General features: G+C 31.6%; 2 protein-coding genes across 2 annotated transcripts; both read left to right on the top strand.

Annotated features, from left to right (window-relative positions):
• The first annotated feature begins 1,157 nt into the window (after positions 1-1,157).
• LOC126655135 (repetitive proline-rich cell wall protein 2-like) lies at positions 1,158-3,468 on the top strand. The gene is made up of 2 exons (XM_050349137.2): positions 1,158-2,874; positions 3,263-3,468. Exon 1 carries the CDS (start codon positions 1,234-1,236, stop codon positions 2,866-2,868), a length of 1,635 nt encoding a protein of 544 aa, XP_050205094.1. The 5' UTR covers positions 1,158-1,233; the 3' UTR covers positions 2,869-2,874; positions 3,263-3,468.
• A 3,337-nt stretch (positions 3,469-6,805) lies between these two features.
• On the top strand, positions 6,806-8,399 carry LOC126655273 (36.4 kDa proline-rich protein). The gene has a single exon (XM_050349390.2). The coding sequence runs from the start codon at positions 6,875-6,877 to the stop codon at positions 7,709-7,711; it is 837 nt and encodes a 278-aa protein (XP_050205347.1). The 5' UTR covers positions 6,806-6,874; the 3' UTR covers positions 7,712-8,399.
• Positions 8,400-16,431: the final 8,032 nt, after the last annotated feature.

Here is a 16,431-nt window from a genome sequence, read left to right as displayed (position 1 = left end):
GATCTTTTGAAGACAGGTAGTTTAATTTATAATTTTATTTGCAAAGCGATTTTTTACTACAAACCGAATCATCCGAGATTTTCGTACTCTAACAAATGGTGTTTTTTGATCTTTAGATTGCTTTTGCAACATTTTTTCTGATTCATACTTTTTCAAACTCTTTTTACATTTCATTTCTTTATGGATGAACTAATTCATTATTCATCATTTATTTAAAAGAAGTATCAGATTAACCCTATGTTATTGAGATCTAGGTATTCATAAGTAGCTTGTCATAGGGGTTGAATATTTTTACGGTTATGTTACCAACATTTTATTTATGATATTTGATAACTTAACTATTAATTTACAGTAACAAAATCAATTCAAGTTAATTTTTTTCTATGTGAAAGAACCACACTATATGCTTAGATATTTTTCATTTAATTATCAATTGAGTTACTTGTCAATTACACAAGTAAAATTGACCTAATTTTTTTTTTATTCATAAAAAAAAACATGCATAAAAAAATATTGTAAAAAACGATAGTTATAGATTATCAAAACATAACAAATAAAACATCGATATTGTTTATAAAAAAGTTTTAAAGTTCAATAACTGCAAAAGTATTGAACTTTTGCTATTTAGATAAACAATATCGATGTAGCTAATAGTGTATATTCTATGTTTTTTACCAAACCTATGCATGCCGTAAAATAATTCCACAATTTTGTTTTTGATATCATTTGTGGTTACAGGTTGAACTGTTGACTTCTACATTCCTTATATGGGGCAGTAATTTGTTCACTGGAAATATATTCTACAAGAGAGGAGACAGTCAGAAATGGAAATCCCACAATGAAGCAGATCACGCTTTGCATCGCATACCAACAATCAGATTAATAATCTTTTTTTTCTTCTAGTATTACAAAATCAGAAGTTAAATAAATATTTTAATTTAGTGTTTAATTGAATGGAGCATTTGCTGAACAGCTAAAATATATGTATAGTAAAAGCTAATCATGCAAACAGTAATAACAACAAAAACAAAATAGAAGATGGAAATGAAGTGATGTATTTGTAATGTAGGTGCCATTGCCGACTAGCACATTAATTTGTTTTCCCATATTCACTTGGTTTGCTTTAGGGTTTATTTGTTTTCTTCTTCGCCTCATCATTCCTATATATATACTACTACTTCTGATCATTCCTCCGCACTATAATTCTCTTTTCTCCACTAAATACGATAGAAAATGGACTCTACCAAAATTTCATCTCTTCTCTTCCTTTGCATGTTCTTCACTTTCTCAGTTGCCACCGTAGTTGACCCTGACAGTGGCGCTTGTCCCCCCGTCAAGCCACCACCACTTGTTAAGCCCCCCATAGTTGAGCCTCCTATTGTCAAGCCCCCCGTTGTCAAGCCGCCTGTTGTCAAGCCACCCGTTAAGCCTCCAATTGTTAAGCCCCCCGTTGTTAAGCCACCCGTAAAGCCTCCCGTCGTTAAGCCGCCCGTAAAGCCTCCCGTCGTTAAGCCGCCCGTTGTTAAGCCACCAATTAAGCCTCCCGTTGTTAAGCCACCCGTAAAGCCTCCCGTCGTTAAGCCGCCCGTAAAGCCTCCCGTCGTTAAGCCGCCCATCGTTAAGCCTCCCGTCGTTAAACCTCCCGTCGTTAAGCCTCCCGTCGTTAAACCTCCCGTAGTTAAGCCACCCGTCGTCAAGCCTCCCGTAATTAAGCCTCCCGTAGTTAAGCCACCCGTCGTTAAGCCTCCCGTAATTAAGCCTCCCGTAGTTAAGCCACCCGTCGTTAAGCCTCCCGTAATTAAGCCTCCCGTAGTTAAGCCACCCGTTGTTAAGCCTCCTGTAATTAAACCACCCGTCGTTAAGCCTCCCGTAGTTAAGCCACCTGTCGTTAAGCCTCCCGTAGTTAAGCCACCCGTCATTGAGCCTCCCGTAATTAAACCACCCGTCGTTAAGCCACCCGTCATTGAGCCTCCTGTAGTTAAACCACCCGTCGTTGAGCCTCCCGTGGTTAAACCTCCCGTGATTAAACCTCCCGTTGTTGAGCCACCCGTCGTTAAGCCTCCCGTAGTTGAGCCACCCGTTGTTAATCCACCTATAAAGTTGCCACCAGTGATTCCCCCTGTTGTCACCCCACCCGTCATCTTACCTCCAGTAATTCCCCCCGTTGTTGAGCCACCCATCAACATGCCAATGCCACCGGTGAGTCCTCCGGCTGTTGAGCCACCCATCAACTTGCCAATGCCACCGGTGAGTCCCCCTGTTGTTGAGCCACCAATCAACTTGCCCCCGGTGAGCCCCCCCGCTGTTGAGCCACCCATCAACATGCCAATGCCACCGGTGAGTCCTCCGGCTGTTGAGCCACCCATCAACTTGCCAATGCCACCGGTGAGTCCCCCTATTGTTGAGCCACCAATCAACTTGCCCCCGGTGAGCCCCCCTGCTGTTCAGCCACCCATCAACTCGCCACCGGAGTGTCCTCCTATTGCTGAACCACCAGTCGATCTTCCTCCAGCTGCAGCCCCTCCATTTGCTCCACCGCCAGGTGCCGCTAACCCACCAGAGGGAAGCGGCGAAGAACCATGCCCACCACCGTCATCATCAGAAGGTGATACTTGCCCAATTGATACATTAAAATTGGGCGCTTGTGTTGATCTTCTTGGCGGGTTAGTACACATTGGACTAGGAGACCCAGCTGTGAATGAATGTTGCCCAGTACTTCAAGGACTCGTTGAGACAGAAGCTGCCGCTTGCCTCTGCACAACTCTGAAACTGAAGCTTCTGAACCTCAATATCTATGTCCCACTTGCTCTTCAACTTCTCGTCACTTGTGGAAAATCTCCTCCTCCTGGTTACACCTGCTCCCCCTAGATCCAAGTTGAGTTTACTCTTCTCATGAAACCCTAATTTAACTTAAATAACCAATTTCAATTTTTAACTACATTTCAGGTCCTAATCGTCCAACAACCTAACTTATTTATAATTACAGTTTTATGACTTTTATCTCAGTACACTTACCAAAGTAATATGAACACCTCTAGTTTCTTTCTTGAAATTAGTACATGAGGAAAAACAATCTCAGTACAGTACTGATACTTTTTTAAGACTGCATTAAAAATAAAGTATTTAACTAATTAAATTGAAAGTTTATGCAGTAAGGTCTAATGAAAGGGAATGAAGAGTAATTAAATATTTTTTATTTTCATGTATATGTAGCTAGCTAGGGTAGAGATTTAACAGTATTTTTTTTTTCATGTGCATGCAGATTTCAAGAATAATAGAGTTGCATGCATGTTGAAATCGACTCGAGAAGATGTCAAGCCTCTCCTATCCGTCTATTAGTCTATTTTTCTAAGTATCTTTGTTTTAATTTCTTGATTGGTAATGTAATGATGATGTTGGCTCATAATTGTACACCTAAGTTTCCGTTTCAAAAAAGTTATTATATATTTTGCCATTTGCATTTCCACATTTTGATTCTCTTTTTATTTCCGTCTTCGTGCAATATACGCCTTTTATTCAACCTTTTTTTTTTCTTTTATAAATCTTCACATAATTGCTTGAGTACTTATACCAAAGAAGAGAAATATTTTAGCATTATTCCACATGTATATATAGCCTAAGTGATTAAGAACATTATATTCGACATCAGTGTTCCAAGAATTTAATTCTATTTTGGCATTGTAATTAAAAAAATTGGTTCCAGCGGAATTTCTTATTAAAATCACCTTGTTCTTTTTTCATATCAGCGAGGAAATTATGATTTTTTTTTTCTGGGGGTCCCAAAATGATACTCACGTCCTCAATTTCTTAATATCTTTGGGGAGCTAAGATATAAAACTGATATTTATTAAGAGTTTTGTTTTTATATATGTCCAAATGTTAGAGTTTATTCTCTTATATTCAACAATAATATGATAAATTCACAAATAAATAGATGGATATTATTATGTAAAAACTAGAAATTTAGACCACCATAAACTGTGACAAATTGAGACTGTAAATCACATAAAGTATAATCTATGACAAAAAAACCAACAACTCTATATGTGGGAAGGGGATAGAAAAAATTACAACATTAGCTTTAATAAAAATTAATAATACATTCCTAAATAATAAATAAAGAAAAGAAGTATAACTTCAATGCAAAACTATTGACGTTGCACATTTATATGCTAGCTTAATTCTTAATAAGTTTAGATCCACTATAAAAAGAAAGAGAGTGATTCGTATGGAATCTAGAACTTAAAGGATTTCGGGTTGCATTATTTATATAGGGCCCTTTAAATTTTGAGGCCCTAGGCAAATGCCAACTGATATTGTATTGATTTTGCATTTCCAAATCGACCCCAATAAGCAAGAAAAAATCTTTGTCCAAAGCAATAAATGGAATTCATGTTAACGTAATCCAGACATAGCATTCATCAGAAGAATGATTCCTCCTATTAATTTGTTGGTTGACATCAAATAATCCATTTAGAGAAGTAACTGTCTGCTTCCCAATGCAGCTCCGATGTATTTCACAATTAAAAACCGGATAATAAATGTTATTATTATTTGTAATATCACTAAATAAATTTTCAAAATTTATTGATTCAATAATAGAAATATTTCAGGTATCACACATTCATTGATTTGATAGAATACCAAAATCTATAAATCAATAAAATGTGTCTCAGAATAACATAAAAAGAACGTCCTATAACTCATAAGGTTGTTTAAATAATAAAACAAAACGACAATCCTAAACCGGCATAAAAAGAAATAAAACAACAAAAGTCCAAAAACTATCGTAATCGCGAAACGCCATTTTGGAGAACCAAACGATGGAATTCGGCCCAAAAGCGATGAATCCATGAACAAAGCTGAAGAGTATCGATCGTTAGCCCGTTTTCAATAAATCTAGGATCAAAAATCGCTAAAATCGCATACCTCCAATTTTGGCAGAATTGCAAAACTACCATTCGCCGCCTTGTTCTCTCTTTTCTCCATAAATTAAAAATATGTCTCCGCAACCGCCCCAAGTTCATATATATTTAATTGGATAAATCAAGCACAAAGCAACAGCATCCTTATGAATGAAAGAGAACCATAAATTATTCTTTTAAATTAAAAGAAGGAATGAACATCTAAAAAAATTACACTGTAAAAAAATTATATTTAATTTATGTAATCTCTCTTAAATAAATAAAGAGTTTAATATAGATTACCAAATCATTCTAAAAATATATATATAGATTATCAAATCTAAAGAGTTTTATTAAATATTTATTTTTAAAAAGATTTGTTAATATATTGTTATATTTTTGAATGTTTTTAGTTCTTTAATTTAATTAATAAATTAAACAATTAGTGAAAGTGTAAACTTGTAGAATTTGAAACTTTTCATGGTTATAAAATTGGCCAAATGATAAAAAAAAGGCTAAGCCTTTTATGAAAGTTTCACAGAAATTCAAATCTTTCAATTTTATCCAATTTGTCCTGAAACGCATGATTTCGTTTCAATTATGTCCAATTATGTAATTTTGCTCATGTGGCGCATACGTGGCGTTGATGTGGTATGGCATACATTAGCGCCACATAAACAAATTATGTAGTTGGACATAATTAAAATAAAATCATGCGTTTCGGAACAAATTTGATAAACTTGAAAAGTTTGGATTTCTGTGAAACTTTCATGAAATGTTTGGCCGTTTTTAGTTATTTGGCCTATAAAATTTAAGGATTTTTAATATAATTTTAATTTATTGAATAGGTTTTCTTTAAAATTAATCAAAATTTTAATTAATTAATTGAACTTATATGAAATTTGAAGCGTTTATATTTATATTTATAAGTGACAAAATTTAAAGAGTTCTAATATATCATGAATATTATAAAATATGAAATAAAATTTTATTTTAAAATTAAATTCTAAATTTTATTAATTAAAGTTTAAACTAATTTAAACTATATATGATTTTGAAATTTAAAGAGGTTCAGTAATGTTTCTGGGTTATTAAATATAAAAAAATTCTTTTATATTTAGTCGATAAATATAATTATATAAATTTTAAGTAAAATAATATAATTAGAATAAAAATTCAAATAGATAATAAGGATTTAATTTTTATTAGAATAATATACGTTCAATAAAAGTTTAAATTTAAAAAGAAAAAGATCCTAATTTAGAAAGAATTTCAATTTGAATGAGTTTTATTATCTAGAGGTCCTTGTACTATATCATTTTTATTCAGAAAGTCCTTATACTATGTGTTTATTTTTCTGGTTCTTCCTACTTACCTAATTTTTAATTTTCAGGTCTTTTTTTAGTTTTTTCAGTCTCTCCATTTATAATTTTTTTGTTATTCCAGTCTTTTAAAAGGACTTAAAAATCGGGTTTTTCCAAGTACAGGGACGGAACGTGAACAATTTTGGGTAAGAGCCTCTCAAATTAAACCGGTAAAATAGAGAGGCTTCCATATGAGTTTTGCCATTCATGAACAACATGTACTGATTTACATAACAACCTAGCCAAATAAAAGAATGAACTTTTTCCACAATATCAAACCGAAGTGAACCGAATTTTTTGATTCGATTTAGTTGTTTGATATGGTTGGGTTGTTTAAGAGGAAAGTATGGATAGTAAGTAAAAGCTAAAGAATTTAAGAGCATTAGGAATGAGAAATTAGAAGATGAAAATGGAGTGTGATGTTTTTGTAATGTAGATGGCACTGCCAACTAGCAAAATTTGGCAGTTGCCTGTGAGGAGCTGTTCCCATATTCACGTGGTCTGTTTTAGGGTTCTTTTGTTTGCTTCTTCTGCTCACCATTTCTATTCTATATAACAACACTTCTCCTTACTCTCCATTCTTATCTAACCATTTCTTTCAACTCTATGCCACACAAAATGGATTCCACCAAAGTTTCAGCTCTTCTCTTTATTTGCATGTTCTTCACTTCCGCCGCAGCTACTGCAGTTAACCCTGACTGCGGCGCTTGCAAACCACCAAAGAAGGGTCATAAGGGTGGTGGTGGAGGAGGAGGTGGTGGCCTTGTGCCACCTATTGTTAAACCTCCGATTAACTTGCCACCGGTCATTCCTCCCGTTGTTAAACCTCCTATCAACTTGCCCCCGGTCATTCCTCCCATTGTTAAACCTCCTATCAACTTGCCACCGGTCATTCCCCCCGTTGTTAAGCCACCCATCAAATTACCACCGGTCATTCCTCCCATTGTTAAGCCACCCATCAACTTGCCACCGGTCATTCCCCCCGTTGTTAAGCCACCCATCAACTTGCCACCGGTCATTCCCCCCGTTGTTAAGCCACCCATCAACTTGCCACCGGTGATTCCTCCCATTGTTAAACCACCCATCGATCTTCCTCCAATTCTTATGCCGCCAGGTACCAGTAACCCACCAAAGGGAAGCGGCGGTAAACCATGCCCACCACCACCGTCGTCATCAAAAGGTGACACCTGCCCAATTGATACATTGAAATTGGGTGCTTGTGTTGATCTTCTAGGCGGGTTAGTGCACATTGGACTCGGAGACCCGGCTGTGAATGAATGTTGCCCAGTTCTTGCAGGACTTGTTGAGCTTGAAGCTGCAGCTTGCCTCTGCACAACTCTGAAACTGAAGCTTCTGAACCTTAATGTCTATGTCCCAATTGCTCTTCAACTCCTTGTTACTTGTGGCAAAACTCCTCCTCCTGGTTACACTTGCTCTCTCTAGATCCCAAGTTAAGTTAATTCTACTAAACCCTAATTTCAACTTAAATAACCTACTTTATTATTTCTTAACTGCATTGTTTTATACGCTTAAGTGCGATGGAAAGAAATTTTTAAGCAGGTATCTAAATTTAAAAATTGATCCATGATACAATAAAGTAACTAATAATATAATGGATTTCGTTGTCCGAAAATTAACTTAAGTAGTTTTCTGGATTATTATAGTTTTATCAATTTTATCTACTCACTATTAATCCTCATTGCTTCCTTGCATTGACATAGATTCATCATTTTGCTGATTAGTTTTTTTCAGAATCTTTATGGCTGAAAACTGACCAAATATTTTCACTAAAATCTTTTCTGACTAAGCAATAAAACTAATTTATTTGATTAATTAAAGTGAAAGATTTATGTAATTAAGTCAAATTTAAGGCCAACTTTAAAATTTGGATGTTTTTTGTTCTCATATATTATATATAGCTAGCTAGTCTAATGATGTATATTGTGCATGCAGGTTTGAAGAATGTTAGAGTTGCATGCATGTTGAAATCGACATGAGAGGATGTCGAGCCTCCCTATCTCTCAATTAATCTCTTTTTCTTTTATTTGTTTTAGTTTCTTGATTGGTAATGATGATGTTGGCTCATAATTGTACACCATTTAATTTTTATTATTGATTTGAGATTGTTGAATGTGTGATTTGTTTTAGACAAAAAAGCAATCAAGATATTCATTTTCTTTATCATTACAAATCTTATTTTAGATTCTCATTTTGTTAGATTTAGTAATCGATGAACTAATAAATGGGTTGAAACCAGAACAATGTCTATTTTGAGAAAATTAGGAAAAACACTCCATTTTTGAAAATAATTGTAAATATTACCTCACAAAAAAAAATATGGAAAATACTTCCCGTTTTTTTTATTTCTATTTTTACACTGACGTGGCTTTTTTTAATATAACTACCTGGTTTACTTATGTTTTTACTCCCTCTTTTTTATAACTTTATTTTTATACTCTCAGAGCAGTTACTGCTCCTCCTCTTCTTCTTCTTCTTCTTCTTTTTTCCTTTTTCTTTTTCTTTTTCTTCTTCTACTTTTTTTCTTCTTCTTCTTTATCTTCTCTATCTTTTTTTTCCTCGTTCGCCAATCCTTCACCGATCTGTCGTCGTTTCGCCGCTAATCCGCTGCTCTTCTATATTAAATTTTAGCACTTTTTTTCTTAACTCGTGGTAATTATTACGAGTTACTTTAACGCTCAGATCAGAAAAAATTGCTTTTAGATCTAAAAAATCTGCATAAATAACAATTTTATGATGAAAAAAATAATTTTCTGCAGAAATAACGATTTTTTTGCAGAAAACAGCGTCTGATTATCATCTCGTTATCACTATAATATTATCATATCAGTATCATAAACTGTAGAGAAAACGATTTTGTAGTGATACCGAGATGATAACCAGATGATAATGTTACCGAGATGATAATGTTATTATGATAACGTGGTGATAACATCATGATACTGTTATGAAAATGTAATCTAAGTATGTATGAAAAATAATATTTCCAAAAAAGTTATGATACCGAGAAGATAATGTAGTAGTTATACTGAGATGATAATCAGACAATAATGTTACCGAGATGATAATGTTATTATGATAACGTTGTGATAACATCATGATAACGTTATTGTAATTGTATGATAAGATTATCATATTATTATCATATAATAATCTGCTACATACGATACCGATAATGGCATGATAATAAGATGACAATGCAATATGATACACTGATAATTACATGATAAGGTGAAACTGTGATAATCATATGATACTGTATTAATAAAAATAAAGACAAAAATAAAAATTATATCATGATAAGATTATGATAATATTATGATATGGTTATAATAAAAGTTATGCTAAAACTATGATAATATCATGATAAGCCTATGATAATATTATAATAAAATTGTGATAGTAATATGATAAGGCTATAATAATATTGTGATAAGACTATGATAATATTGTGATAAGGTTGTGCTAATATTATGATAGTTTTATGATATGGCTATAATAAGGTTATGATAAAATACGTAAAATAATTTTACATTATACAATTATGATAATATTAATGATAAATTTATGATAATATAATGATTAGTTTATGATAATAATACGATACGCCCTTGATATTATGTAAGTTTATGATAATGTTATGATAAGATTAATGATAATGTATGGTACAGTTATGCAAATGTTATCTAATTCTGCATAAATTATGTAAAATATTTTATATAAAAATTATGAAAAAGATTATGCAAAAATTTATGATAAGATTACATATCTATTATAAATATATTTTATCAGATTTTAATTATTTTATTCAATTCTTATAAATTTTAAATCTGATATCAATATAATGATATATTAATAAATAGTAGCATATAATTTAAAATTAATAGAAATATTTAATATTTTAATTAAAAAATTTATTTATAATTAGTTTAAAAAACGGAGAGAAAAAACATACTGGAAAACAAAATATTTGAAAAAGTAAAAAAGAAATGTCAACAGATAATTTAAGAAACAAGAAAAGAAATGCCTAACAAATAATTTGAAGAAGAATAGAAGAAATGTGGTCTGAACAAATAATTTGAAGAAGAGTAAAAGAAATAAGGGCTGCATGCGCGCATGAGAGAGAGAGAGAGAGAGAGAGTGAGGTTACACGCATAGAGAGAGTGTCAAGTTACACACATTATATAATAGAGTAAAACTCTAATTTTTTAGGACACGGAGAGTAAACACACAAAAGGACGAAAATTGTGATATATTTTTATTATCTTTTTCGTGTTGATGTATAATCTACAAATATTTTCTTATTTTATGTAAATATGTAAATTTCTCAGTCTATTTTTATTATTGTTATTATAAAACTATAAAGCTATATATATAAGGTACATTTTTAACTATATTTATTATTACAAGAGTTACTTAATCGGTTAAATTGTGAACCAGCAAATAATCTGCTCGGCCACCGTTTTAATGCTTTAAAGTTTTAAATGGTTAACATTCTTGGCAAATTTTAAAAATAAAAGGCCTAATCACTCAAAATCCCCCACTCACCTTTAGCCCCTTTTGTAAATATACCCCGACGTAAAAATTTCTCCAATTTTACCCTAATTTGCCCTTTTATATTTCAATTGTACCTAAAACATTAAATTAACCTTTTTCACTTGAAAAAAGTTTAAAATAGTCCTCCATTTTTAGCCTCTATTTCAATTAGACCCTAATATTGTTAACAATATAAAAAATAAAAGATTATTTTAAACTTTTTTTATAAGTGAAAAGAGGTCAATTTAATATTTTGGGGTACAATTGAAACATAAAAGAGCAAATTAAGGTAAAATTAGAGAAATTCCTACGTCATGATATATTTGCAAAAGGGGTTAAAAGTGGGGAGTTTTGAGTGATTAAGCCAAAATAAAAAAAAACATTTATCTTGTAGATTAGAGCAAGATAAATTCAAAACATTAGAGAGAGATAATAGTGGTTTTAGAGTTGCAGTGGGCTATAATTTATATTCCTTGTTTCCTGAAACACTACAGAAAGGACATTTGTGAAGTCACAGACCATCTACCATATATTTCCAATCCTGCTTCTGTATCATTCGGAATTCTGTGGGTAGAAATGGAGATTGCACTTGTGACTGCTTTTTTTACCATTTACTCCCTGTAAATCACTCACACTTTTCACCTAAACCATTGCATGGTTGAGACTCAATCTTGTGTGCCTGTCACCCTCATTCTTCTAACCTTATCACTTCAAAAGTCTAGAGATAATTTTACAAAGCCCTTTGCATCGCTCGGTTCGGTTGTGAAAAATCGGAAACTGATGGTGCCGAAATAAGTTAAAACTAGAAACCAAATTGGCAATTTCAATAACCAAAATCGATCAATTTATCACCGAAATAGTTTGATCGGTTCGGTTCAATTCGATTCGACTGTATGATTTTCAAATGGATCCTTTGCTAACAAACTTAAATACAAAAATAATTCATTCATATGAAAAAAAATAACTGTAACATAAATATAAATATAGATTTTGTTTGTTTGTTACCCACCCTATCTATTTAATTATACAAACACCCTTCACAAAAATATAAATATCAACTATAAAAATGAAACTAATTCATTCAAATATGAAAAAAGGGCATGTTCCAACTTCCAAATGCATCATTTGGTATATACTGTGAACTGTCAAAATTATATCCACATCCAGGCAGCAGCAGAATGTGGAGTGGAAATTGTAGAAGAAAAGAAGGTGTTTAAGATTAAAGCAGACAAAAACTCAGTAGATAAAAACTTTAAAATTTTCAGTCAGTTTTTACTTTAAACTATCAACAACTGAAAAAGAAAATGAAATGGCTATAAGAGAGGGCGTAAAATTTATGTTTGTCCAATCAATTGTAAGGCGAACATATGACATGATGATTCTAAAAGATGTCAATATTTCATATCAAATGAAGGCCTTATAAATCTTATAGTGGTGAAGTCTCATCACAGCCTAAAAAACAGTTTAAACAGTTTGAAAAGAGTTATAAAAGCAATAAAAGTAAAGAAATTTAAAAAACGAAGGGTTTCAAGCAATTTCAAAACATTTTGAAACCTAGACAATTTCAAAATATAAGTTGAATAAATAAGTTTCATAATAATTTGAAACATAATCCACATATTTGAATAACAATACAAGTATTAAAAGTTAGTAATTCGTACTTTCACACGGTCATCAATTGCTTCCACCAGCATAACTGCATAAGTTAACAGTTCAGTTTCCGTTCAGAAGGGATAGAAACAAAATTGATCTGGAAGGATGGGGACAATACAGAAGTTTAGCTTCCACCAGAAGGTCCAAACTAACAACTCATGGCTTTCATCACATGTGTTTTCAAAAAAAAAAAACAACATTTGCTTGTTTCATTTTACAGGTGGAACAACATTTGACAACTTTGGATAAACGAACAAAAAGAGGATAAGTTCAATTTAAAACAGTAAGAAAATTTCAAAATCAGGATAATAAGATCATATTAGAGAGAAGTGCATAACCTTACTCAAATATTTCCAATTCATCAATGCATTCTTCAAGAATTAGAGGTCCCTTTTTAGTTCTTAGCCAATTTTGTGTGCATACTTGGACTTCCACCAATTTAGGGGTTAAAGACCTTCTGAAATAATCAAGTGTCTTTAGGGCAGTACTAGAGGTTGATTCAGAAGCACAGTGGAAATTGGAACACAAAGAATATCTCGAGCAAGCCTAGACGGAATTGGAAAATGCTGATCATTTTGCTTCCACCAGTTTAAAACCTCCAATTCATCTCCATATTCTACTTAATCCTCATTGAGGCATACTTCTAATTCACTCTTCCGAGTACTTGAAGTTCTTATTTCCTTTCTATACTACTTAAATCTGGTTTTACTGACAGAAGGAGACTTTATGGTTCTAGTAGAAGTAGGCACAATAATAGCAAAGGCTGAGGCATGTCCTCTTTGAATTTGAGTCCATTAAGACTGAGAATTCAAATCAGCAACATTGTTTCCATTTCCACCACAATCACACAAACTTATATATTCGCTACATAATAGAATTACCTCATTAACAACAGATTTAAACAGACTCACACCCTTCTCATTACCGAACATTATTTTCAAATTGTATTCCCTACCTCTAATTTAGAGTTAGGATCAAAAATATATGTAAAGAAAAGGCTAATCCTCTAAAAATCTCCTCACCTTTCAACCCTCTTTCGTTTGCACCCTCACCTTTCAAAATCCCCAATTTTACCCTAATTATCACCTTTCACTTTCAATTGCACCCTCGAAATATTAAATTGACTTTTTTTTCACTCAAAAAATTTCAAATCAATATTTTTTATTTTTACTCATTTTCTAAATAGTACTAAATGTTAAAATTTCAACAATAAAAGCATCTTCTCTAAAAAAAATTCAAAAATTACTAAATTTCACATTCACTTTTATTTAATTTTACCGTTTTAATTCCATAAAATTAATTAAATTAGATACTATTTATAATATTTGTTGAAATATAAAGTATTAATTTGAACTTTTTGCAGTAAAAATAGGTCAATTTAATATTTAAGGGTGTAATTGAAAGTGAAAGGTGGAAATTAGGGTAAAATTGGGAATTTTGAAAGGTGAGGGTGCAAATGAAAAGAAATTGAAAGGTGAGGGGTTTTTCAGAGGATTAGCCTAAAGAAAATTAGCTTATTCATGTTTTCAGGATCACCCCTATATTTATCAAATTTAATTTTTATTTTTTCACCCAAAATTTTCACCTCAAAATCATCAATTTCAATCATATCACACAACACCACATTCAAATCACAAATTTTTTAAAAATGCATATCAACAATCACATATAAAAAACCAGAAATATACAAAGTGATAGAGTTATAGTACTACAGATGTCAACAAAAAAAAAAGCAGGGTATATATGAAGATTATTTTTGCATCTTTTTCCTATTATCTATATATATTGTTTACCGGATTGAAAAAAATATATTTTTTTCCACTGCTATAAATTCTCAACTTATATAGTGTTTTGCATATAAAGTATTGAACCATTGATCTATAATTTGAGTTGGTGAAACGATCATTCCATGTCAAATGGGTCCTTTAATGACAAGGAATCTTCATGCATTTTTCATCTCAAATTGCAAAGCTTTCAAGTAACACTCACAAAACAATATAACCCCACTTATGCTGAGTGGCTGGTCTAATAATCTAAACTTTTTATATTTATTTTTAAGCCTAATACTTTAAAAAATCCCGACTTTTTAACCCCTTTTCAATTCTACTCTAATATTGAATACTGGCTAATTTTATCCTATTTTGTTTTATATCATCTTAATTGTACCCCAATTTTTTAATTTTTGTCAATTTATTTACTTAAACGATGAAATCATTCAATTAACTTAGTCTAAATATGAAATCAAATTCATTTCTATTCAAAAAAGTAAAAATAAGTCCTTTATTTTTAAAAACTAACTAAAAATCATAATCAAATTAATTTAACTAAATCTAAATAAATTGTAAACACGTACAATTAATATATGCTAAAAATGGAGAGCGTTTTTGTATTTTTTCCAAATAAAAAAGACATCAATTTAATATTTCAGGATACAATAGAAACACAAAAATGCGAAATAGGGTAAAATTGACCAGTTTTCAACGTCAGGGTAGGATCGAAAAGGGGATAAAATGTCGTGGTTTTTTTAAGGCATTAGGCCTTATTTGTATATCTCAAAAATTTTAGTTTTAATAATTTTAGCTTAATTTAGTAAATTAACTAAATTTTTATTGATATAAGAAATTATTACTCCCTCCGTCGCAAAACAATAATCCACTTTTCTTATTTTTTTTGTCCCAAAACAATAGTTCACTTTACTTGTAAATCACAATTTAAAGTGTATATAAGAAATTATTACTCCCTCCGTCGCAAAACAATAATCCACTTTTCTTATTTTTTTTGTCCCAAAACAATAGTTCACTTTACTTGTAAATCACAATTTAAAGTGTTTATTTTTCATATTGTCCTTATTTAAAATGTATCATTTATTTCTATTAGCCTATAATCATAACATTTAATAAGGGTCTGATAGGAAAAATGAAGATAAATTTGTGAAAATTTAAACAATTAATTGTGTTTTTTAAACTGTGTGAAAAGGAGAAAGTGGACTATTGTTTTGGGACGGAGGGAGTATATTACTATGTAATATATTCTCTCTTACATAATTTAAATATTGTATATTTCTTCCGTTCCATTTTTAAAATCTCACTTTTTTCCGGATAATCCATTCTAAAAGTTTCAATATTTAATTTTAGAAAAAATTTAAGTTAAATTTATTTATGCAGCCTTTACTTTCTTATTCAAATAAAAAAATAATTCTTTAAATACAATTTGCAGACATCATAAATACGGATAAATATATAAATGTGTATTTTCGTACTAACAAACTGTAACTCAAATGGTACATGTGTTGTACACAAAGTGTTAAAATTTGTGGGTTTAATTCCTTTCACAAACGCTCTCCTCTTCGATTATTAAAAAAAATATGTATTTTAGTAAATTGTGTAAAACACGATGGAACTCTTAAAATGAACCAATTTTTCTTCATTTATACAATACACACACATAGTGTAAGGGTTGTGTGTTAAGATATAAGTGTATTTGAAGAGGTCCATACACTGAAATTTGAATGATTGAATGTTTTATCCTGAAGGTATGGCTACTACATGTTGATATCTTATAGCTATGATTACCAATTTCATAGGGACCACACTACTAATGTGTCACATGAACTTACGTTGTCTTTTCCTCCCATTTGCGCATATCTTGTCTATTTGATCAACCCCTTTTTGCTTCAGGAGATTCTAACTCACTCTACTATGTTTTTCTCTTAACAATGTTTTAAAAAACGAACCGGACCGTGGGTTCGACCACAAATGGGAGGTCAGCTTAGTTTGATTCTTTTATTGAAAACTCAAACTTTTAATTCAATTGTTTTAAACCAAAGGCGAACTATTAAAACGCTTGAACCGTAAAACAAGTGATGATATCGGTTCGGCCACAGTTTAATTTTAAAATATATTTTTTAGAGGTCGCAAAACATAAAGTGGTATAGTTTATGGGTCAAATGATGTATT

The sequence above is a fragment of the Mercurialis annua genome, linkage group LG1-X (genome assembly GCF_937616625.2).
Source record: "Mercurialis annua linkage group LG1-X, ddMerAnnu1.2, whole genome shotgun sequence".
NCBI lineage: Eukaryota > Viridiplantae > Streptophyta > Magnoliopsida > Malpighiales > Euphorbiaceae > Mercurialis > Mercurialis annua.
This window is presented reverse-complemented; position numbering and strand designations above follow the sequence as displayed.